General features: G+C 57.2%; 1 protein-coding gene across 1 annotated transcript; it reads left to right on the plus strand.

The window, feature by feature from the left end:
* The first annotated feature begins 7936 nt into the window (after positions 1 to 7936).
* LOC133758849 (L-amino-acid oxidase-like) lies at positions 7937 to 20841 on the plus strand. Its single transcript, XM_062189985.1, is given in 11 exon segments — positions 7937 to 8010; positions 16125 to 16195; positions 17014 to 17228; positions 17412 to 17524; positions 18136 to 18240; positions 18242 to 18271; positions 18273 to 18327; positions 19017 to 19085; positions 19468 to 19604; positions 20009 to 20627; positions 20629 to 20841. Coding segments are annotated over 11 exon segments (1701 nt in total).
* The last annotated feature ends 1279 nt before the right edge of the window (positions 20842 to 22120 follow it).

The following is a 22120-nucleotide window of genomic DNA, read 5'->3' on the forward strand; positions in this document are numbered from 1 at the left end:
CATCCTCCTGACACTCTCCTTATACTGAAAAGGTGCGTAAAAGGTATTTATCTGAAGTTCACGTTGTTTTAAAAGATTTATTTATGTGAAAGAGTTGCAAAGGGAGAGGAAAAGACAGAGTGAGAGAGTCTTCCATCCACTGGTTCACTCCCCAGGTGGCCTCAATGCAGGAGCCAGGAGCTTCATCCGGGTCTCTCACGTGGGTGGCAGGGGCCCAAACGCTTGGGCCATCTTCTGCTGCTTTTCCCAGTCTGTTAGCAGGGAGCTGGATCAGAAGTAGAGCAGCCAAGACACGAACCGGCGCCCCTACGGGATGCCAGTATCACAGGCGGCAGCTTACCCTGCTACAGCACCACACTGGGCCCTGAAGTTCACACGTAACTGAGTGTCCTACGGCCCATAGCGTTGTAGCATCCTTACCTTTAGGGAAAGACATGAGAAGTGAGGCCTGCACTGCTGTGCTGCCAATGGACAAGCTGGGCCCAGGGCAGAGGCAGAGAAGCCAGGAGACCTCGGAGGCTGCAGGGGTGAGGAGGGTGGGTGGGGCCAGGTGGGGCCCGGATGTGCTGCAGCGTTGGATTTGCTGATGTGAGTGCATGAGAGGAAGCCAGGACAGCCCCCTGTGGTTTTTAAATTATTATTATTTTTAAAATTTATCTAAAGGGAAATTTCTTGCATTTCATATATACAGCTATGGGAACATAATAATGTTTCCCACCCTACCCTCCTGGGTTTCGATTTGAACAATTGAAAGTATGGAGGTGCCAGCCGGCGCCACGCCTCAATAGGCTAATCCTCCACCTTGCGGTGCCGGCACACTGGGTTCTAGTCCCGGTCGGGGTGCCGGATTCTGTCCCGGTTGCCCCTCTTCCAGGCCAGCCCTCTGCTGTGGCCCGAGAGTACAGTGGAGGATGGCCCAAGTGCTTGGGCCCTGCACCCCATGGGAGACCAGGAGAAGCACCTGGCTCCTGCCTTCGGGTCAGCGTGGTGCACTGGCCACACTGCACCAGCCGTGGCGGCCATTGTTGGGTGAACCAACGGCAAAGGAAGACCTTTCTCTCTGTCTCTCTGTCCACTCTGCCTGTTAAAAAAAAAAAAAAAGAAAGAAAGAAAGTATGGAGGTGCCATTCACTAGGGAAAGATGGTGACAGACAAGCAGATCGGGGCTTGGGTGGGCAGAGACCAGGAGCTGGGCTTGGCATGTTCCATGTAAAATCCAATCAGACAAACCGCACATCTTAGAAAGGACTAAGATCCAAGATACATAACAAATATAACAAATTGGGTGGCTAAAAAGGGGCCGGCGCTGTGGCACAGTGGGTAGAGCCACTGCCTGCGATGGCAACATCCCATATGGGCGCCAGTTCAAGTCCTGGCTGTTCTACTTCCAATCCAGCTCTCTGCTAATGCACCTGGGAAAGCAGCAGAGGATGGCCCAAGTAAGGGGTCCCTCACTCACATGGGAGACCCAGAAGAAGTTCCTGGATCCTGACTTTGGACTGCTCCAGCTCTGGCCATTGTGGTCATTTGGGAAGTGACCCAGTGGATGAGAGGAAGATATCTCACTCCCTTTCTCTCTCTCTCTCTCTCTCTCTCTCTCTCTCTCTCTGCCTCTCTGTAACTCTGCCTTTCAAATAAATAAATAAATATTTTTTTAAAAAAAGAAAGCAATCCTATTTCAAAATGAATAAAAGCCCTAAGCATTTCCCAGAAGGAGTGTACAAATACCCAACAGAGATAATGCTCGATATCACTGATCATCAGATAAAGACAAGTTAAAACCTACTCTGGGTGAGTCGGGGAGCTGTTGCCTCGCAGCATTCGGAACAGCTGTCACCAAAGTAATAACGAGCACTGATGAGGATGTGACGGAGTGTGTGCACGCTGTGGGCGGGAGGTCGGTTACTGCTGCCATGATGGGCGAGACGGCGGAGGGTGGAGGTTTTCAGAAAATCACAGAGAACCGCCACATGATCCAGCAATCCCACTACTGACACATCTCCAAGGGAAATGAGGTCAGGCTTTCCCGGAGACACTTGCACTGCGTGTTCACTTCAGTGTTATTCTCAATAGCCAGGTTAGAGATTAACCAAAGGACCCCCAGCAGATGGATGGATAGAGACTATGGTGTACAAATTCTGGCCTGTGTGACGACCTGGGGAAACTCATGCTGGGTGAAATGCGCCAGGCACAGAAAAGCAAGTACTGTGTAATCTCACCTGTGGAATCCAAAAAGGTCGGACCCAGATGAGCAGAGTGTGGAAGGGTGGTTTCCAGGCAGGAGGGGGTAGGGGAATGAGGACCTGTTGTGTGGGTTCAAGGGTGTGTGCCCTGTTTTGAGACCCGGCTGCTCCACTTCCGATCCAGCCCTCTGCTATGGCCTGGGAAAGCAATAGAACATGGCCCAAGTCCTTGGGCCCCTGCACCCATGTGGGAGACCTGGAAGAAGCTCCTGGCTCCTGGCTTCCGATTGGTGCAGCTCCAGCCATTGTGGCCAACTGGGGAGTGAATCATCAGATGGAAGACTCTCTCTCTCTCTCTCCCTCTCTCTCTCTCTGCCTCTCCTCTCTGTGTAGCTATGACTTTCAAATAAATAAATAAATCTTTTTTTAAAAGTTCATGGAAAATGGAGTTAAGAGATGTTTATTTTGGTGCAGAAAATTTTTGAAATCCATTCATATTTTTCCATAATACTCATTACCATGAGATTTTAGAAAACTCTTAATATGCCAAAACATCACATTAGGCAACATAAACGTACACAGTTTTGTTTTTCAGATACACCTTAGTCTAGGTGGAATGAACAGTCAAGTATGCGATGACTGCTGGGGGACGGGGCAGGAGCTGTGGACATGTCGGCTGAGCGTATGTAGGTACAGTCATACATAAAGAATGACTTCCAAAGATCCACAATTTAGCGTAATGTCTGCAGTACGATGCTGCGCCTTTAAGTGTTCATTAAGTGGGTAGGTCCCCACCACCCAAGAACCAAGAACAAAACAAGACAACAAAAGGAACTTTGTGACTTTGGGTGATTTCTTAACCTCATTGGGTCTTTATTTCTTCTCTAAAAATTGTGAAGAGATGGGGCGGGGTTTGGCCGTTCAGACTTTTCCATCTCAGGTCAGAGTCCAGGGTTCCAGTCCCAACTCTCCTGATTGCACTGCCTCCTAATGTGCACCCCGGGATGCAGCACCCGATGGCTCAAGTACTTGAGTCCCTGCTACCCACATAGGAGGCCCAGAGAGAGTTCCCAGCTCCTGGCTTCAGCCTGAACCAGCCCATATGTAGTGGATATTTGCCGAGTAAACCAGCAGATGGGAAAATTCTCTCTCTCTCTCTCTCTCTCTCTCTCTCTCTCTCTCTCTCTCTCGTGTTTCTGTCTCTCTGCCTCCTAAACTAAATAAAATGAATAAATGGAAATATTAAACCTGTGAGCATAATTCTGCCCAGGTCAGAAGGTTTTTGCAGGGTTTAATGAAACAGAACATCTAACACGCAACAGAGAAGTGAACGGAACACCTAACACGTGTTGAAGTCCTGGACGACAGGCAGGGCATGGGGAAGACAGCCATGGAAGGAGGCTGAGACGCGGTTCAGTGCACGTGGGAGCCTGGGTTGGGTTTAGTGAGTTCTTGGAGAAAGACCTGTGGTTTGGCTACTCGTGCTGCGGCTCTGGTAATTCTAGAAGGTCACCCTGCAGCAATGTGAAGGGTTAGCCGTAGGGTATACTCCACCACTTCTGTGACTTTGCTGTAAGTCTGAAATGTTTCCAAGTAAAAGGTAAACGGATGTGTATGTTTGTGTATACCTATGACGGTTCTTCAAAAAGTTCAGGGAAAACTAGAACTAAAAGGTTATTTTGGTGCAAAAAGCGTTGAAATCCATGCCTAGCTTTTCCCCGCTATGCGTTTTTCACAGTGCTGTGCACCTTGTACCCAGGAGGCACCACCCTCGACCATCAACCACCCCCAAGGCCACGGTGCTCGTCCACTGGGGATGTTCTGATTAGCCCGCTCCTAGAAGTAGGGTGAGCCCCCCAGGATGTGTTCCCTGCTGATGGTTCTGCTTATCCCAGGGAAGTAAACATCATTTTTTTAAAAAGTTCCCTGATAGGCCCTCCAGGGAAAATCTGCCCCGGCTAACGAGGGCTGCTGTGGCATCCCTGCCGGCACTCCTGCTCCCAGAGCGCCAGGCCGCCCAGCAGGAGCGTCCACTCAGAGAGCAGCGTCTCCCTCAGCAGAGAAGCATGGCGTGTGAGCCCAGCGCAGGGCTCCAGGGAGCCAGGCACGTTTCACTCTCACTTCCCACTTCCTCAGCGTGGAAACCGGGTCTCCCAGCCTCCAGCTCCTCTGCCAGGGCCTAGGAAGACTTCTGCGCCTGTGTCAGCTGTGCTTCTGCTCCAGGCTTGAGTTGTGTAACTCGCAGTCTCAGGGACCAGACCTTCGGATGGGGCAGCAATGATCCCTGAAGGAACCCTGAAAGTAATGAGTCCCTCGGTGCTAAGTCAACAGTGGCCTCGCTTCTCTGTGCTGCACTAATTAGTCCTGGGGCTGAGAACTCGTTCGGGAGATCCAGATAACAGCACTTCTCTTAACAGAAGCACATTCAAGCATCACGCTGCCCACTTTCCCGGCAATCCACACATGGGTGCTATTGACAGCGCTGCCCTGTCTTCGTGCTAATAAAATAAGAGCCCTCTGACAAAGCTGGGCACGTGACAGCCACTGAGAGCTGGTGCAGGCCGAGATCACCTCGGCAAGGTCTTTGGCAACCGCTGTTTGCACAGAGTGTCTTCAGACGATCACTGAAGGGTGCATACAGGATGGGAAAGCCCACTGGAGAGGACAGTGTGTCCTCACAGCAGATCTGAGCGGCGGCTCAGCCTCGATGGCAGAGAGTGTTTCTGTAGCATGTGTTAAAGAGGATGTCACAGTGGAACTCCAAATGCTTCAGATCCCCCTGACTGCAAAGCAGATCTCTGGGTGCAGAATTCGTGAAGGGAACCACAGCTCCACACATGTCAAGGCGGTGTTGGGGGCGCCACCCCCACCTCCACGGGGGCGGCATGAGTCCATTTCTAATTCACAGGGTTTGTTTCTGGGTCAGGACTGGGTGTTGGCATTAAGATGAGCACATCTCTGTTGGGCACTGTGTTAGTTTTCCAGTGCTGGTATAGCAAATTAACACAACTTCTGTGGCTTCGAACACCCTACCTCCTCTACCTGTAAGTCAGAAGTGTGGCACGGGTCTCACCAGGAGACATCAAGGTGTGGGCAGGACAGCGTTCCCACAATGGCTCCAGGACACTTCCTGGCATCCTGGGCGCCCGGCCCTGCTCCTGTTTCCAAAGTGTCTGTATCGGGCTGGGTCTCTCACATCACGTCAGAGCGGGTCTTGTGTCCCCTCCTTCCACACCTGGGGACGCTGGGCCCCCTAGATCATTCAGAGTCATCTCCTGGTGTAAGGGCTTCAGACCGGCAACCTCAGTCCACGGGCAAACCTCGTTCTTTTCTACCAACCGGGAAACACACCCTCGGGCTCTGGACCAGGCTGTGGACGTCTCTGAGGAGCCATTACCCTGCTCCTCATGCTCATCTAAGAGTGGACGGGAAAGGCCTCAGAAGTACTCTGCATTTTCAAGCACACGTAGGCACTGATCGCCCCTAACACATTTTGAAGGGTCCGAGAGAGTGCATAAAGTTGTGTTGAACTTTTCCAAAAACGGTGATTGATCCTGTATGGCTTCCAAAAGCAGAAGCAGCAGATCAACCGTCTCCAGCCTCACGGTCATGTTGATCAAGCCATGTGATGGGGGTGAAGTCCTAAATTCCGTGCTAGAAACTGTTGGCTGCAAATACGAATTCAGAGAAGGAGTGGCTACATAGGAACTCCTCGTCAGAGAAGGTAGCCTTGTGAATTGCTGATGGGTTGTCTTCTCAGATTAGGAACACAGTACACATTCGTTAGAGAAGCAGGTAGTTCAGGAAGGCCTCAGGCAGCCCACCCACCCGCCGAGGAAGCCAGCTTCCGGGATTCCGCAGGTGCCGAACCTGGGTTTGCTTCCCCATCGACACACACTGCACACGCAGGTTTTAAACACGAGTGTGACTTCCATGCTTAGATTCTTTGGGTTTTCCACCTTGATGAGTGCAGTTCCGATCCTCATTTGTATCACTGAGACGTGTCCCACTACTTGAATTGACAGCGATTTGTTTACCAAATCCCCTGGGAAGTGAATGTTTAGATTTTCCTGGTTTTCTTGTGGTAGAATGTTCTCGAGAGCCTCCTTCACACATAACCTTTGCAGTACTTGGATGATTGTTGCCCCGGAATAAATTCCTGGAGGTAACTGCTGGGAAGGAGAGAGGTAGATTTAAGGAGCTTACGTAGGTTACCAGTCTGCCCTCCAGGGAAGTCACTCTTGCTTTCCCGAAGCCTCAGCCTGATGAACAGGCAGGGATGACAGCTGGAAGACTCCATCACGGACCCTGCAGTAAATCAGTGGATTTGGTGCCAGCTGACATCCAGGACAGCCGCTGTGGCCCACAGGGCTAAGCTGCACCCACGACCCGGTTCCCCAGTGTACCAGGCTGGCCCAAGTGCTCCGGCCCCTGCACCCTGTGGCAGACATCACAGGAACTGGAAGCACGGCCCAAATACACCTTTCTTCTGCAAGGTCCCTTCCTGGCGCGCTGCATGGCCGGGTCCCAGGCTCACCGCCTCAGCACAGCCTCTCTGGCCCTGGGTCCAGGACTGTCCCACAGCGGCCTCTCCCACGCTCCACGTCGGCCTTGGCGTCTGCTCTCTGCTCGTCTCCTGCCTGCCTGTTCCCTGGCTATTTAAAGGAGACACACGCAAGACAGCGGAGGATATCCTTGAGCTTTATTTAAACAGCAGCCCAGCGGCCCGCGGGTGTGAGGACAGATGGAGCAGCTGGGCTCCTGCTCCCTGCGGCTGCCCACGGCCTGCCCGTCCGACCTGCGACCGCATCAGTCATTTCATGGGAGCTACCCTGTGTGTCCTCTGGAGTGTCCACCCCTGGAGAGGACGATGTCTGCTGCCCCCCAGCGAGGTCTCCCTCCTTCCTCCAGCCTTCACTCAGTTGCACCTGCTTCCCAGGTGGCCTGGCACTGAGTTGAGAAGTGGCTCAATCATCCTAGCACTTAATGAGGGGAGTTCAGAGGGGTTGGGGGGAGCCCAGGGAAGTCTCCACCCAGCAACCTGGAGCCCTGAGACTTCCAGGTGCCCTGCGATAACCAGCCCTTCAAGCCGCTCCAGGGCAAGGCATCCCGGCTAGACTGGCCGGCTGCCATGAGGAGGCGGCAGTTCTCTCTCGAACAACCCAGGAGGCCCGTGAGTCAGCAGCTCACCGCTTCCTCCCCCATACTTCCCTCCCAGCATCTGTCTGGGCAGGGGGCCCCAGCCCTCCCCTCTCACAGACCCTGTCTCCAGAAAGGTTGACAGCTGGGGCCATGTCCTCTGAGGATCCCGGGGAAACAGAATGGAGATGGTGCGGGTCCTGCCACCCCCAGGCCCTGTCTTGAGAGTGAACACTGCTCCTGCTGCCTCACTGCCATTCCTGCCCTCAGTGGGTCTGGGGCCTGGGGTGTGCAGCCTCATCCCCAAAGAGGTTCAGGACCTGCTTAGGGGACAGAGTCCCACAGGGCTGAACCTTGTCCCCCGGTGCACCATCTCTGTGCACAGAATCACAGCGTCAGCTCGTGCTGTGCCTGTCCCTGGGGACAGCTGTACCTCTTGTGCCCCCTCCCCCCACTCGCTGGTCCTCAGCTCTGGGGTCAGTGATTTGCTGGCTCACTAGTGCACAGCAGTATGCGAGTGTGCTCTCTGCCCGCCACGCAGGGTGATGGTGCCTGGAGGACCCTGCGTTCACTGACGCACACCAACACAAGTCAAGGCCGAGTCACTCGCGCACATGGCACTCAGCGTGGCCACGTCCCAGAGTCAGAGAACAGACCTGGGGGCCAGCGGCTGCGAGAGCAGGGAGCGGTAGGGTGCACACTCCCCAGGCCAGCTAGATGGTGCCAACAAGCTACACACTCAGGCAAGCCACACACTCAGGGACACAGAGTCCAGAGGGCCAGCTCCAGCCCCTCTGCCAGGGCTCCCTTCTCCCACCCTCCAGGCAGCCAGGTTGAATGGACTTGAAAGGAAAGCACTGGAGACCAGGGGGCCTGGACGAGGGGCACAGGACTTCTGGGGAGCGAGTGCCCAGGGCCAGCCTCCAAAGCCCAGCTCCGGGGGCTCCCCACCTGGGCGAGCTGCTTCTTTACTGGGGCTCCTGCTGCTGTCAGGTGGTGCAGGACATCGAAGGCTCCTCCCGGGTCCTGGCACCCCCACAGTCCTGACCCTACTGCCTGCCTCCCCGTACACAGAGCCCTCTGGTATCCCAGCACAGCCTGGCTTCCGAGCATCATGGGTCCTGGAGTCCCCTCCATGTGCAGAGAGAGGCAGCAGCTGGGGACTGGGGGAGCCAAGACAACCTGGAGGGCCCGGCTGGCACCCACGCATCCACCCACCAGGCCAACACTCCAACTCTGACGTGGGTCTCTGGAGAGAGCTCGCAGACACACCAGAGAAAACGCTCAGTCTGAGCACTGTCACCAAGAGATGCTTCACCAAGGCCGCCTGGACCTGGCTTCAGGACTCCCGGGACGACAGGCCGGGCCCACACACCTCAAGACCCCTGGGTACCTGAGAAGCACAGAGTTCACCACCTCTGAAGTGTCCCACGTGAAACGCACTGCTCATTTCTGGACTCGGCTTCCTGGCCTCAAGAGGCTTTAACAAACCTGAAGTTGGAGATTCCTTATGGAAAGTTCCAGAAAAGCAAACTTCCAAAGGCCTTGTGGTCCATGAGCAATGGTGCTGCACTTGTGTAAATGAGCGGACCGAGTACAATGAGACAAGACTTACTTTGTAGACAAAAATAACTTCACTTGGTTGCCTTTGCTCAGCAGTGGAGGTGACTGTCCAGACATGGTCCGTTTCAATGGGGAGACCATAGACCCGCCTGCAGGTTCTCGGTTCCCCGGCTTCCCCAGCATCAGACTCCAAACCAACATTTTCCACTTTCCTCCCACCCCACTCACATGGAGTCACTGAGAACTAACACTTCCCTTTTCCCACGCCCTGTGGGCTGATGCTGGGTGGGCTGGCGTGGACTGCAAGTGAGTGAGCGTGACGGACGCCCTGTGGACACGTCTGCTGCGGCACGGCCCCCCAGCGCTGCACTCCAACACCCAGCGCTGCCCCTGGAGACATTCAAACTGCAAACCAGGAACTGCATTGCCAACCCGCTGCCCTCGCCCCTCCAGGTGAGGTGCTTCAAGCCGCTGTCCTCTGTGTCTTTAATCCTCTTCCTTCTCATGGACACCTGAGTGCTCACACCCAGCAAGTGTCCTCCACAGCGACACACAGACCTGCACTGTTCCAGGAGAGGAGACTGGGGTGCTGACAAAGGCTCTCTCCTTCCACCTAGCTGAAGTCTGACCTTGGGCTCTGTCCTTGGCCACTTCGGTCCACTTTTTGCAAGAACCCTGTCAGGTCAGTTCAGCAGGAGTCCCCCACCCACCAAATCTGATCGGATCTTCCATCCTCTGCATCACCCGGGCCTGCCTTCAGCAAGAATCTTGCTGACTCTCCTTTAGCCCTGATGCCTCCTCCTGGTAGTTTTCCATGCTCTGACCCCCACCCTGCAATGCAGCATGAATCTCTGTCCCTGTTGTATTTGGAGTGGGGCCCAATCTCTCCCTCCTGTTACAAAACCCAAATGTAGGGCACACAATGAGGAAGGAACAATCTCTTCAATAAATAGCTCTGGGAAAACCACATTTCCATGTAAAAAGTATGACTTTGGACCCTTATCTTACACCATATGCTAAAGTCAGCTCGAAACCTAATAGCTGGAACCATAAAACTCCTAGAAGACAACAGCAGGGAAATCTTCACATTGGCCTTGTCAATTATTTTTGGCCATCACAGCAAATCCTAGGCTGCAAACGCAAAAGTCACTGAAAGAGGGAGCAGGTGCTTGGCCTGGTGGTCAAGAAGCCCACGTCACACACGGGAGTTCTTGGGTTTGACCCAAGTCCGGCTCCTGACTCCAGATTCCCACCAATGACTCCGGGAGGCAGCAACAAGAACTCAGGTAGCTTGGTTCCTGCCACGCACACTGCAGACGAACGAAGCACCCAGATCCTGGCTCTAGCCCCACCCCAGCTCAAGCCATTGCATGCATGCGAAGACTGAGTTAGCAGAGGGGAGCCCCGGCTATCTTCTCTCAAATGAAGAAACAGTAATAAATAATCTTTTTAGAATAAATGAATAAATCATACCACACGAAACCAGAAAGTCTGCACAGCGGAAGAAGCACTCGGCACAATGAAAGGCAATCCACACACTAGGAAAACTGTGGGCAAACCACATATCTGCTCCGGGCTTAATATCCAAAACTTACACAGCAATCCTTGTAACTCAATCACAGAAAAACAAATAACCTGACTAAGAAGTGGACATAGATTTTGAAGAGACTTCTCTAAAGAAGACATTTATCAACTAGAAGGTATGTGAAAAAGAGCTCAGCATCAAGGAGAGAGGCGCCTTTCTCCGAAGGGAGGAAGGAACCTCCGCTGTGACACGGCCTTGACTAAACAAGTTCAGAGTCAGTGAACTCAAGGGGCTTCCATAGCCTAGACAGCTCATAGCAAGAGTCTCGGGTGATTGCTGACGTCATAAATAAGAGTGCCAATTGTTAAATCAACAACGGGAGTCACTGGGTACATGCTCCCCACGTAGGATCTCTGTCCTTAATGTGTTTTACTATGAAACTTAAAAACACTACTAGTCGAACAATACCCTATACCTTGTGCGGTTGTGTGAGTGCAGCCTGTTGAAATCCTTGCTTAGTATATACTAAGTTGATCTTCAGTATATGAAGGTAATTGAAAATGAAACTCGATAAAGGGTGGGATGGGGGAGGGAGAGGGGAGGGCCACGGGAGGGAGGGAGGTTGGGGGGAGGAGCCACAACAATACAAAAGTTGCACTTTGTAAAGTCACATTTATGAAATAAAAAAGAAAAAGAGCTCAGGATCGGAATTGTCGGAGAAACACAAGTGACAACCACTGCATCAAGCGCCTCACATCATGGCTGTCATCAGAAAGATGAGACAGGACTGGTGGTGACAGCGTGGAGACAAGGGTGCCTCACACAAGGCTGCTGGGCAGCAGATGGACGCGCCGCTTTGGGAAACAGTGTGGAGGTTCCTAAAAGTGGAACTCCTGTGTGACCCAGCGTGTGGGGCAGTGGCCAAGGGCAGGAGAGATTCCTACGCTCTCACAGCACTTTTTTGTAAGATTTATTTATTTATTTGAAAGGCAGAGATACAGAGAGGCAGAGGCAGAGAAAGGGGAGAGAGAGGTCTTCCCTCCACTGTTTCACTCCCCAAATGGTCGCAATGACCAGAGCTGTGCCAATCTGCAGCCAAGAGCCTCTTCTAGGTCTCCAACACGGGTGCAGGGGCCCAAGCACTTGGATTGTCTTCTGCTGCCTTCCCAGTCCACAGCAGAGAGCTGGATCAGAAGTAGAGCAGCCAGCACCCACGTGGGAGACCCAAATGAAGCTCCTGGCTCCTGCCTGGCCCAGCCTTGGCTGTTGTGGCCATCTAGGGAGTGAGTCAACGGATGGAAGATCTCTCTCTCTCTCTCTCTCGCTCACTTTCAAATAAATAAATAAATCTTTTTTTTAAATGGAAAGCAGATCCTGTTATTTGCAACAGCATAGACGGACTTGGAGGCCACTCTACTGAGTGAAATAAGCCAGACATAAGGATAGTGCATGACCCTGCTTGGGTTCTGTCTTTTCCTAACCTCAAATATACAGAGAGAGAATGGAACAGTGGTTACCAGGGGCGAGAGTGGAGAGAGAATGGGGATATGCAGGTCGGAGGATATAAGACAGCAGACAGGCAGGAGGGACCAGTGTGAGAACCAATGCACAAACGAGGGCTGACGTTAATCAAATGGGACTGCTCAGGGACTTCTGTTAAGTGAGCAGATTTTAGTTCCTTTTGTCACAACAAAGGCAGTCACAAAGCTGTCTTAATCCGCTTCGCTGCAGAAGCCATTTCATTATCTGCGTGCATCTGTAACATCATGTTGTAAGCCACAAAGACACGATAAAACTTGTTTTGAAAGACCCATTGTGCCAGGACAAGCAGTGTGGCACAGCGGGTTAAGCCATGGCCTGCAACATGGCGTTCCATATTGGCGCACCGGTTGGAGTCCCGGCTACTGCACCTCCAACGCAGTTCCCTGCTAACGTTGCTGGTAAGGCAGCTGAAGGCCCAGTACTTGGGCCCCTGCCGCCCACGTGGGGGGCCAGGATGGAGTCCCGGACTCCTGGCTTCAGCCTGGTCCAGGCCCTGCCCTGGCTGTTGTGGCCTTCTGGGACTGAACCAGCAGCTGGAAGATTGATCTCTCTTTCTCTCTCCTCTCTCTGTCACTCTAACCTTCACATAAATATTATAAATCTTTAAAAAAAGCCACATTGTATTAAGCCTGTCTTATGGTCCCCAAAAGTGGTACAAATAACTTTTGTCTTTAACGAGGCTCAGAGCCAAGTGCCCGAGGCAGAGTGGAGGCAGCACTTCGTCCAGGCATGCAGAGGGCCCCAGGGCAGAGAGGAGGGCAGCCTGGAGCCCAGGGGGGCCCAGGTGCCAGCTCCCCCCACCCCGCCGTGGCAGACCCCTGCAGTGCTCCCCACCAGCCTACTGCTGCTCTCTCTGAAACCTGTCCAGGTGCAGCTCTTGGCAACGAAGGCCAGGCAAGCCTGGGTGAGGCTGGGTGAGTCCACGCCAGGTCAGGAGTCCTACCCTCTGTAGGAAGCTGGGAGACAGCACGGGAGCTGGATCGCAGAGACAGCAAGGGAGGTGGAAACTGAGGCCTCGTCCCCACGTGGCCAGACACTAGTTGGCACACTCTTGCACCATGCGCCTCTTGCATCACTCCAAGATGCCTTCCTGGTTGTCAGGCAGAGTCATGAGCCCTGGCTGGCATTGACAGACACCTGATAATCCCACCCTCTTCCCTTCTCCTCCCCAAGCTCCCTGCAGGGCCTGTTTATAAGGGGACAGAGAGGCCAGGAAGCCCAGCTGCAGGGAGGCCAAGGCCACGGGCTCGTGAGAGAAGAAGGTGGTACACACATTCTTGCAGGGGCCTCTGACCTCCAGCCACCCTCCCAGAGGCTGACGACCGGCAGCAGCCCTGACCTTGTGGGCACGGGTGCTGCGGGCCCTGGGCAGGCTCCCAGGTACGTGGCCCCTCACCTGCTGCCACAGCGCAGCCCTGTGGGGTGAGCACAGCAGAACTGGCAAGGGCCCCTCTCACAGGCTGGCCACTCCCCGGGCCCCAGCGCAGGACGGGGCCCCTCCCCTAACGCAGCTTCCTGGGGCCGCTGGTTTCAGCGGGATGTCACGGTCTGAGACCCTCCCTGTCCCCGCCTCTGCCTCCTGTGCTTTCTCGTTCTCACAGGGTGGGAGGTTCTGGATGGTTCAGAGTAGGAAGACGAGTGTGTGTCTGGGGCAGGGGGCTGTGCTGTGTGCTGTGTGTTCTCCTGGGCCCCTGTCTGTCTCCCTTCTCTTGCCAGATAGGCAGCACCCCTCCACCTGCTCCCTGGGGTTCTATGCACGGTTACAGTGGAAGTGGGGTTCGCCCTCCACGGCAGGGGCAGAGGAGGTGCGACCAGGGCTTCCGCCCTCATGCTCTCCCCCACGGCCTACACTGTCCCCATTGTGTCTTTGCCATGCACAGGTCAAAAGGGTCGGCAGGTGGGGCGGGGGCATGGCTCAGGGACATGCCCTGTGTGTGGGACATGCTCGAGAGCAGACAGGGCTCTAGGGTGACTCACATACCCTAGGTCAGCTGACAGGAACAAAACAGAGCAGCGGCAAGGGCCTGGGCCAGGCACGGGCTCCAGAGTGCCATCAGGCAGGGCACGGACTGGGCCCCACCGCTGCCAGCCTAGCACCCTGCTCCCGCTAGCTCCTGGACTTGGCTGCCCTCCTGACCAGACCCCGTGCCTGGGCTGCCATGGGATGCCCACCATGGGCCCAAACTTTGCCCCTCCCATCAGAGGGCTAGCAGAAGACTCTCCCAACCCAGGCCTCCCTTGGGGACCCCTCTCCTGGCTCTGGGTGGAGGGAGGTTCAGGAGCTGTGCTGACCAGGCCCCCAGCAGACCTCACCAGCCCCCGGGCACAAGCGGCTGGGACAGCTGGCCACCGGGCCCACATGGCCAGTGCCCTGCGCTCAGCTCACTGGTCGCAGGATGCACCTGGAGGCCAGTCCCCTCACCCCTTCCTGAGGGGGTGCCCGCATCCCAGGCCTGGAGCTCCCGGGCTCCTCGGGGCATCAGGTGCACACCTGCGAGCACACCTGTGCTGCTGATTCCCATCAGTGGCTGAGTCATTTTCTCTTGTCCTGAGTGTTCCCCCAGGGTCCAGGTTTGGCGAGGTCTCAGTTCCGGCCCACCCCTTAGACAGGAGCCGGGCTGTCAGCAGGTCCAAGCTCCTGGGCAGCCTCGGCTTCCTCACAAGAAACGGTAGGGGAAAGAAGACCTGCCCCCAGGCCGCGGGTGAGGGTGTGCGCAGGATCCGAGCTGCCCACATCCTGGGCCCTGGCAGCACCAAGGGGTCTCATGGGAAGGGACAGGGATGTTTAAAAAAAAACTTTGTTGGACTTTTCTTCTGTTGGAATTTGCAGATGTTTTCCATGGGGGTTTTCCACATTCCAGGCACAGGGCTCCCGGGATCCCTGAGCAAGGCACTAGCAGAGCTCAAGCAGGCCTCCCAGGTGTCCCCACCGCCCGCCCAGTCCATGCTGTGCCCAGTCCTGCACCTTCCCCAGGGGACACCTCCTACAGTGATTTCGTCTCCTGCCTCTCCTCTGTTGTCCTCTACTCACCCCATCCCCCACCTTTTTTAACCTGGAAAAATGCAATGTTAGTGTTGTTAGCGCATGGGCACGTATTTATGCTTTAAAGTCTGACCTGAGTTCTGAGAGGTGTGGGATGTGTGCCGTGCAGTGTAGACACTTTAACCAATGACATGCATGTGTGGTCAGTCCAGGATGACGACAGAGAATGTGCCCAGCATCGCCCAGTGTCCTGGACAAGAGACCACCACCCTGCAGTCATTTCGCCCCCATATGCAGAGCCAGTCCAGCAGGCACCATTTGGTTTCCCCTGCCCAACGTGGGGCCTGGGGATCTCAGGGGACAGGCCCGGCACTCAGAGATCAGGAGGTACTGAGCAAGCCCCTGGGGCACAGCCCTTGGGGGTCGGTGCTCTGCTGAGGCTCCGACACTCACACCAAGCCCCGGGTTCCAGTGTGCAGAGTGAGGGGCTTGGTGCCCGGGGTGGGAGCTCACAGAGTGGAGTTTCCTCCCCTCACCCACTACAGCTTCCTGCCAGGCCGAGGTCCAGCCCTGCCCCACGGCTGGGCATCAGAGTCTCAGGAAAGACGTGTGAGCCGGGCTAAGCCCCCGGAGCAGGTGTCTCGCTGAGGTCAAGCTCAGGGTCTTGGGCAGGAGCAGGGGAAAGGGGAGCAGGGGCCTGGGTCGGGGGGGCAGCCGGCGGTGACTCCCCGAGGGGCTCTCCTAGCACGGGGTGGAGAAAGACAGGGTCCTGTGAGGACAGCGCTGTAGCAGCACAGGCAAGGGCTCCTGGCATGGGTTTGAAGCAAGGAGTCTGGGCGTAGGAGGCCAAGGGGGCGGGCGGTGACCTTGCAGCAGCAAAACTAGTGGGAGGGAGCCTCCACCAAGGAGGGGGCTGGGAGCCCTTGCCCGGGAGGCTCAGATGGGCTTCAGGACTCCTGGCCAAGGACACTGGCTGGGCCAGAGCCACCCAAGGCAGATGGGGCGGCCAGGTGGGCAGCAGGCAGGTGGAGAGCAACACAGTGGAGTGTGGCTTCCCCCAGGGCCCAGACCTCCCTGCCCAGGGCTGCCTCGTGGCCCACCCGTGTCAGGGGTAATTGAAGGGGTGGCAGCAGGGAAGTTTCCAGGCGGGAGGGTCAGAACTCCTCCCCTGATCCCGTCCATCTCTCAGGCAGACCACAGCGCCCCCGCAAGACCTGCAACCCGCTGTCCCCCCGGGGCCCGAGAACCATGCTAGCTTCTGTGAGTATCCAGAGGGAACTCCAGCCCTGGCTCCATCTTCCTCTCTCACCCCCCCTGCCCTGCCCCTGGTCTGGGGTGACCCTGCTTCCCAAAGCAGCAATAAACAGGTGCGTTTGGGAAGGAGCAAGGTGAAGATGTACGATGGACACTTTCCAGATCTACTCCTCACTCAGTTACTCATTCATCAACCAAACCTGACCTCAGGCGTCCACCAAGGAGCATGGGGCTGGCCAGGGTGGTGGGCAGTCTCACCCCTGACCCCAGAGTCAGGGACTGGTGGTCGGTTAGCTGGGTAGGAAAGAGAATGAGGGCCATGGGTCTGGCGTTGACTTTGCTTGGCAAACAGCAGGTGCCGTGAGGCACCTGGGGCCAACGCACGCTTCCTGGGCTTGGGTTCTGTGGGAGTCAGGGGCTGCACTGGGGCTGGTCCGAGCTGCACACACGTCTCAGAGGCTGTGTGCATTAGTGGACAGCGTCCCTCCACGCTGCCATGGTTTCGGGTCTTCTCACTCCAACAGACATTCTGTCAGTGTGGCAAACAGCCTCCCGCACTGGTCCTCCTGGGCTGAGGGCCTGGCCTCCAGGCTAGCTGTTGAGCTGGCCGAGGCGAGGGCAGCCCCTTGGCAGGTGTGCAGCGGCGGCATTAGTCCCGGAGGGAGCATCGCTGGCCAGCGGCAGTCTGTGGAAAGCCCCTGATGGAGGCACCCTCTGGTAGGGCAGGAAAAAAATGGGAGAGCTGGGACCCTGCACCACAGGCCTGGTGACAAAGCCACTCCTCCGTGTGGGGTTGACTGCTGTCTGCACTGTCACATGCCCAGGCTGGCTGGCCCTCGCCCTCCTGTCCATGCTGAGCTCGGCTACCCAGGACTTCAAGCTTGTCAAGTGCTTTGAGGACCCCCAGTATGAAGAGCTGGTGCAGCTGGCCCGAGACAGGCTGGGGAAGACGGCTGAGAGGAAAAGGATTGTCGTGATCGGGGCTGGCATAGCCGGGCTCACCGTGGCCAAGACCCTGCAGGATGCTGGGCTCGGGAGGGTCCCTCTGAGCAGAGGGTGGGGAACTCGGCAGGGGACAGCGCTGGAGAGCAGGGTACAGACCCCGGGGGAGGGCTAGGAGAGCAGGTGGTGGGACCCAGTAGTGGGGCAGACGTGGGAACTGGGGTGTGGGGTGTGGGGATGCGGCTGGCGTGGACGGGGCCAAAAAGGGCTGTCTTTCCAGGTGACAGTGCTGGAGGCCTCGGGGCGTGTGGGCGGCAGGGTAAAGACCCACAGAGTGCCTGGAGCGCCGTGGCACGTGGAGCTGGGTGCCATGCGGATCCCTGTCAGTCACAGGTGCGGTGGAGAGAAGGCGGCAGTAGGAAGGCTACCCCGTGGGCTGCCTGCACCAAGGCCAGGAGACACCAGGAGGGGCAGGCCAGCAGGGGTGGGGAGGGCCTGGGCGCCGTGTCAGATCATCTCAGAGATGCAGGCTTCTGTGGTGTCATCTATCCAATGGGCATGACTGGCACTTCCTGCCAGGCAAGGGGGCTGCGAGCTGGGCACTGCAGAAGGCTACAGCTTGGAGGTCAAGAGCGGCCCGATCTGCTGGGGCCATCCCAGAGGGCGGAGTGGGCTCACAGGGTGCAGCCCAGGGACTCGGGAAGGGTAGGGTGGCCTCCAAAGGATGTACCCCGTGAGCCCCCATGGCATCTGTGGGGCTGGAATGGCCGCACCTGAAGGCCTGGAGGTCACAGGTCCCAGGCACAGTGAGACAACGCTAGCCGGTGCGGGGGACAGTCATGGGGTGGTGACACCACAGCAAGGCTGCCTGGCCCCTGCTGGCTGTGCTACCACTAGCTAGGGCCCTTGGGGCTCTGTGCGTGGAGGCTGGGCGGCCGGGTGATCTGTGGAGGTAGGAGCAGTGCCCTGGAAGCAGGGCAGGTGGGCGACTCCTCTTCCTACAGGCTGGCCCTCGGGCTCGTCTGGAAGCTAGGGCTGCCCCTCCAGGAGTTCTGGCCTCGGAACAACCAGACCTGGGTGCTGGTCAACGGCGTGTGGCAGTGCCTGGGGGGCCGACCCTGGGCTGCCGGGCTACCCGGTCAGCAGAGGAGAAGGGCAAGATGGCCGAGCAGCTCTTACTGCAGTCTCTGTGGAAGGTGAGCCCACGAGGGCTGCTGCCGCCTTGGGGCCACCTCTGGTGAGCCTCCTCAAGCGTCTCTCCCATCCCCTGGGGGAGGGGAAGGATGGTGGTCCTCAGCCCCAGCCCCCTGCTCAGGAGGCGCCATGCCCAGCTGTCGCCATGAGCACCTGACCCCACGCCCGGCCAGAGGTGCAGAAGGCAGGCCCAGGCCGAAGCCGAGACTGGGCGTGAGTGTGTGAGCGAGCCTGAGCGCACACGGGGGGAAACCATGCCAGCCCAGCCTGAAAGGCCCACCCACCCTTGGCTGTCTGGGTGGGCGTCACCCAGCATGACCAGTGCCTTTGTCCTCTAAGGGACGCAGAGTTCTCAGGGGAGGCCCTGCCCCAGTGTCCTGCCAAGGAGGTCAGATGCTGTGCAGCCTCACTGAACAGCTCAGGGGGCCCAGGCCGGCCCCACTGCAGCCACACGGCCTTCCACCTCTGGGAGCCCGCGGGCCAGCGAGCCCAGGGCCCTCCCTCCGCATACCCCATGACAGGTACAAGACCAGAGTGTCTGGACTCGCCAGTCAGTTTCAGGACACAATCCTGGAACCTGGGGTCCACACGGAGCAAGCCCTGAACACACACACACACACACACGAGCCAGGGACTGGGGGGTGGGGGGGGCAGCGGGGGGCGGCTGCTGCAGACTCTCCTGTGTGTGCAGGAGGAGGAGGAGTTGAAGACCACCAGCTGTGAGCAGATTCTGAGGAAGTACAGCTCCTTCTCCACCAAGGTCAGTCCTCAGCCTGCAGGCCGCTGCCCTCTCCCACAGTCATTGTGCCGGTTCCACTTGCTTCTCCCCTGCTGGAAGGCAGGCTCTGTGAGGACAGGAGGGCTGGAGAGGAGGAGAGAGGGACCCAGGGAGAACAGCTCAGGGCTCACGGCATCTGGGGAGAGCTCACGGCATCATGGCGGGGAGCCGCTGGCGAAGGCCGGCAGAGGCCCGGGACAGCTTCACACAGCAGAGCGGAGCTTACCAGTGGAGCTTACCGAGAGCTGTGTGGCTGGGGGGTGGTCCCACAGACCACACAGACTCGGGCCACTCCACCCTGACTCCGTTCCTCACTGTCCCTGGCTGGGAGGCCTCCCTGGCCTCTCTCTGCACCTGGCTGCAGGAGTTCCTGTCCACCTTGGGGAACCTGAGCCTTGGCGCCACGCAGATGATCGAGGACCTGCTGAAACGAGACTCCGGCTACCACCAGGCCTTCATTGAAACCATGCAGGCTTCCACCTCCCTCCTCCTGGATCTCCGGTAGGGTGCACAGGCGTGGGACGGCCAAGGGCAGAGGTGGGGCAGCCAGGGAACCAGCCTCCGTGTTGTTGGCGGAGAGGGCGCTGCTGAAACACAGGAATCCATGGGTCTGGGCCAGGACCCGCGCTGCTACTAGCTGTCTAGACCCTGCTCTGAGGATCCCTGGTTGGGGGCTGTCCAGAGCCCAGGGAGGGTGGCCCCAGCTCCGCTTTGGGGACCCGCGCCTGGGGTATGGCTGCTTTTCAGCCCAGGAGGATGGATCAGAGGTGCTGAAACTCAGGCCCCAGCCACCAAACCCTTGCTTCCCAACCGTACGTGATCTGAGGCCACAAAGACGCACTCACCACCCTGAGCCGGAGACCCGGCACAGACACTACCTCCCTCCCCTCCCAGCCTGTGTCTAGGTATCATGAGATCACCCGGGGCTTCAACCAGCTGCCCCAGGCCCTGCAAGACACCCTCCTGCCCGGGACAGTGCGACTGTACTCGCCTGTGCACGAGGTAGACATGTTGCGGGGGCGAGTGCACGCCACTCATGGGACGCCGGGCCCACTGCAGCTGCGGGAGCGCCTGACCGCGGACTTCGTGGTAGTGGCCACCACGGCCAAGGCCGCCCAGCTGTTGCGTTTCTGGCCGCCGCTGAGCCCGGCCAAGGAGCGCTCGCTGCACCAGGTGCACTACAGCAGCATCACCAAGGTGGTGCTAGCCTGCACCCAGCGCTTCTGGGAACGCGATGGCATCACCAGTGGCATGTCCATCACCAACCGGCTCTCCCGCTTCATCTACTACCCCAGCCACACCTTCGCACGTGCCTCGGGTGTCCTGCTGGCCTCCTACACCAGGGAGGACGACTCGGCCTTCTCCACGGCCTTGGACCAAACGCGCATCCTGGATGTGGTCTTGAACGACTTGGCTGCCGTCCACGCATGCCCCGAGAGGGAGCTGCGGGCCCTGTGCCCCTACAGCGCAGTCAAGCGCTGGAGCCGGGACCTCTACTCCATGGGTGGCATCACCCTCTTCACCCCCCTACCAGTACGTGGACTACGGCCAGGAACTCAGCCAACCTGAAGGGCCCATCTACTTTGCGGGTGAGCACACATCCCTGCCTCATGGCTGGATCGACACGGCCATCAAGTCTGGGCTCAGGGTGGCCAGGAACATACAAGACGTGGTGGACAAGACTTTGGAGAAGGACGCCAGGGACAAAACAGAGCCTCACTCCCGCGTGGAGCTGTAGCTAGCCTCGGGGCACGCAGGAGGCTGGGGCTGAGGGGTGCCTGGGGGCCCGCTCTGTCGCTGGGCGGGCTCGCAGGAGCCACTGATGGCCTTCCAGGATTCCTGCCACCCGGGAGTTGTCACCGGTGTCTCAACAACAGCAGCAACAGGAGAGGCACTGACTCCGACAATAAAGCATTCCTTGCTGTCACCTGGAGCTAAATGGTTTATCCATTTCCCCACCAGTAATTCCAGACTTGAGAGTCCCTGCTTGGGGTCCTTCTCGCTCTTCAATCTGAGTCCAGCCCTCGCTGCCTTCCTCATGGCCACCCCACCTCCCAGAGGACTCAGAGGCTTAGGGGTTAGAAGGCAGTGCCCGTGTAGTCAGCACCGTGGAGCCCCTGATGCTCCACTTCGCAGAAGAAGCAACCCGAGTCTCAAGGAGTCGGCCACCCTGCCAGGGGTCCCAAATGCCGGCCCAAGGGGACTCAGACCCAGCCCTGACTCGGGTTGTGGCCCAAATGCTCGTGTGGGCAAGGCTGCTGCTCTGGGTTCCTCAAACTGGTGATGATTCCTTTAGGGGACGTTCAGCAGTGAATTTGCTGTGTGCTTGAGAGGAAACCAGTTCTCGGAGTGCCCAGGGCCTCAGTCTGCCCCACCTGTCCCCGACCCCCTCTGTCTTCTGGTCCTGGCTGCCCGAGAGAGGAAGAGGCAGACAGGGGCGGCCCCTGATGATGGTTTTCAAGCAGACAGATTGTTGCTGGCACACCGATTAAAACACAGCGACACTTTGAGATCAAGCTGGGAGTCTTTAGGAGCCAGCTGGCGACTGCCTTTCCACAGAGCAAGCCTGGAGAAGATAGCAGCGTTGCAGTCGTGGGTGGGCGGCGCAGGGTTCAAAGGCAAAACCACATTCTGTTAGTGGCAGTTATCGTGTGGGCACGGTGAGAAAGCTGGAAGCAGTAAGCCAATCAGCAGTCAACACTTATTCTCACCTGACATCGTGGCCGGCACCAGGTGTCCGGCATCTGATGTCCTCAGGTACCAAAGGTTTCCTTAATGTTCAGTCGACACAACCTACACAGCTTTGCTTTACTTTGACTGCTTGAGGTTTTAAATTTTTAGGAACCCCACCTTGTCACATAGATGAGGATGTGGTTAGGCACTCAGGAGGAGGCTGTGACCTGGCCTGAATGTTGTCACGACTAACAGATGGTTGCCTTGTGTCCCCAAGTCCCCTGAGGCCACACAGAGGGCTCAAAGTGGACTCTGTATGCAGTGGGCTGCAGTGCCCTAGAGGA

The sequence above is a fragment of the Lepus europaeus genome, chromosome 4 (genome assembly GCF_033115175.1).
Source record: "Lepus europaeus isolate LE1 chromosome 4, mLepTim1.pri, whole genome shotgun sequence".
Lineage (NCBI taxonomy): Eukaryota > Metazoa > Chordata > Mammalia > Lagomorpha > Leporidae > Lepus > Lepus europaeus.